At 33.3% G+C, this 876-nt stretch overlaps 1 protein-coding gene across 1 annotated transcript; it reads right to left on the bottom strand.

Moving 5' to 3' along the window:
- Positions 1 to 109: 109 nt before the first annotated feature.
- On the bottom strand, positions 110 to 608 carry Tsp_15697 (conserved hypothetical protein; the record flags this gene model as incomplete). The annotated part of the gene is made up of 3 exons (XM_003370262.1): positions 110 to 267; positions 327 to 443; positions 530 to 608. Coding segments are annotated over 3 exons (354 nt in total), but the record flags the coding sequence as incomplete, so codon positions are not given.
- Positions 609 to 876: the final 268 nt, after the last annotated feature.

Here is an 876-nt window from a genome sequence, read left to right as displayed (position 1 = left end):
TTTGGGCATACTGAAACATCATTGATGCATACCTTAAAATAATTGATTGAAACAATAAATATTTATTTATTTATTTATTTGTATCTGTGAACTTTATAAAATAACCAACTTTCAATTCTGGACTGCTAGATTTCAAGAAAACGTCATAATAAAGTTTAACTGCTTTCTTGAAAGTTGTCTCCGGACTCTGCAAAATGTAAACAGACTGTTTTGAACTGGCGTCCCCATCGACATCCGGATAATCTCGACCAACAAATGCGTAATATCCTTTAAAATCATTATTGAAATTTACATTATTCCATTAATAATAATAATAATAATCGTACCTCTCGCATTGCCAGAACCATCAACACGTATTCCAGTAAGACGGTTGCCGGTTCTACCAGAACCAACATTCCACTGACCATTTCTACTTGCTTTCACATCGTAGAAACAACTTGTACCTGAAACAGAAAATTATTCACATCTCAATATTTCGCAACCAATACTTTACAAGATGATTTATCAATTTTTAATATTATCTGTTTACCAGATTCAAAATCACAACTGAGTAACTCGACACAGCGACTATTTCCAATCTGATTTGGCTTCGGCTTGACTGCCGTTGGCTAAAACAATTGGAAATAATTATCATGAAAAAAATTACATCAAAATGATATATTGTTTTCGTAATCCCTTCCTTTATGAGAAGCAAAAAGACTACTTGTGGTTATGAAATATGCTTTTTTCTTAATGTTCATGAAAACGTTCCCATTTTTCACATTTCTTCGTTTTAATTTTACCTTCAGTAAACGTCCAAGATTGAGAAGGTTCGGCAAAACCACTGGAGCAGTGGGAAATTTTCGATCTGAGGGCAGCGAATTTTCCTAAAATGTG

The sequence above is a fragment of the Trichinella spiralis genome, assembly GCF_000181795.1.
Source record: "Trichinella spiralis strain ISS 195 chromosome Unknown Scfld1074, whole genome shotgun sequence".
NCBI lineage: Eukaryota > Metazoa > Nematoda > Enoplea > Trichinellida > Trichinellidae > Trichinella > Trichinella spiralis.
This window is presented reverse-complemented; position numbering and strand designations above follow the sequence as displayed.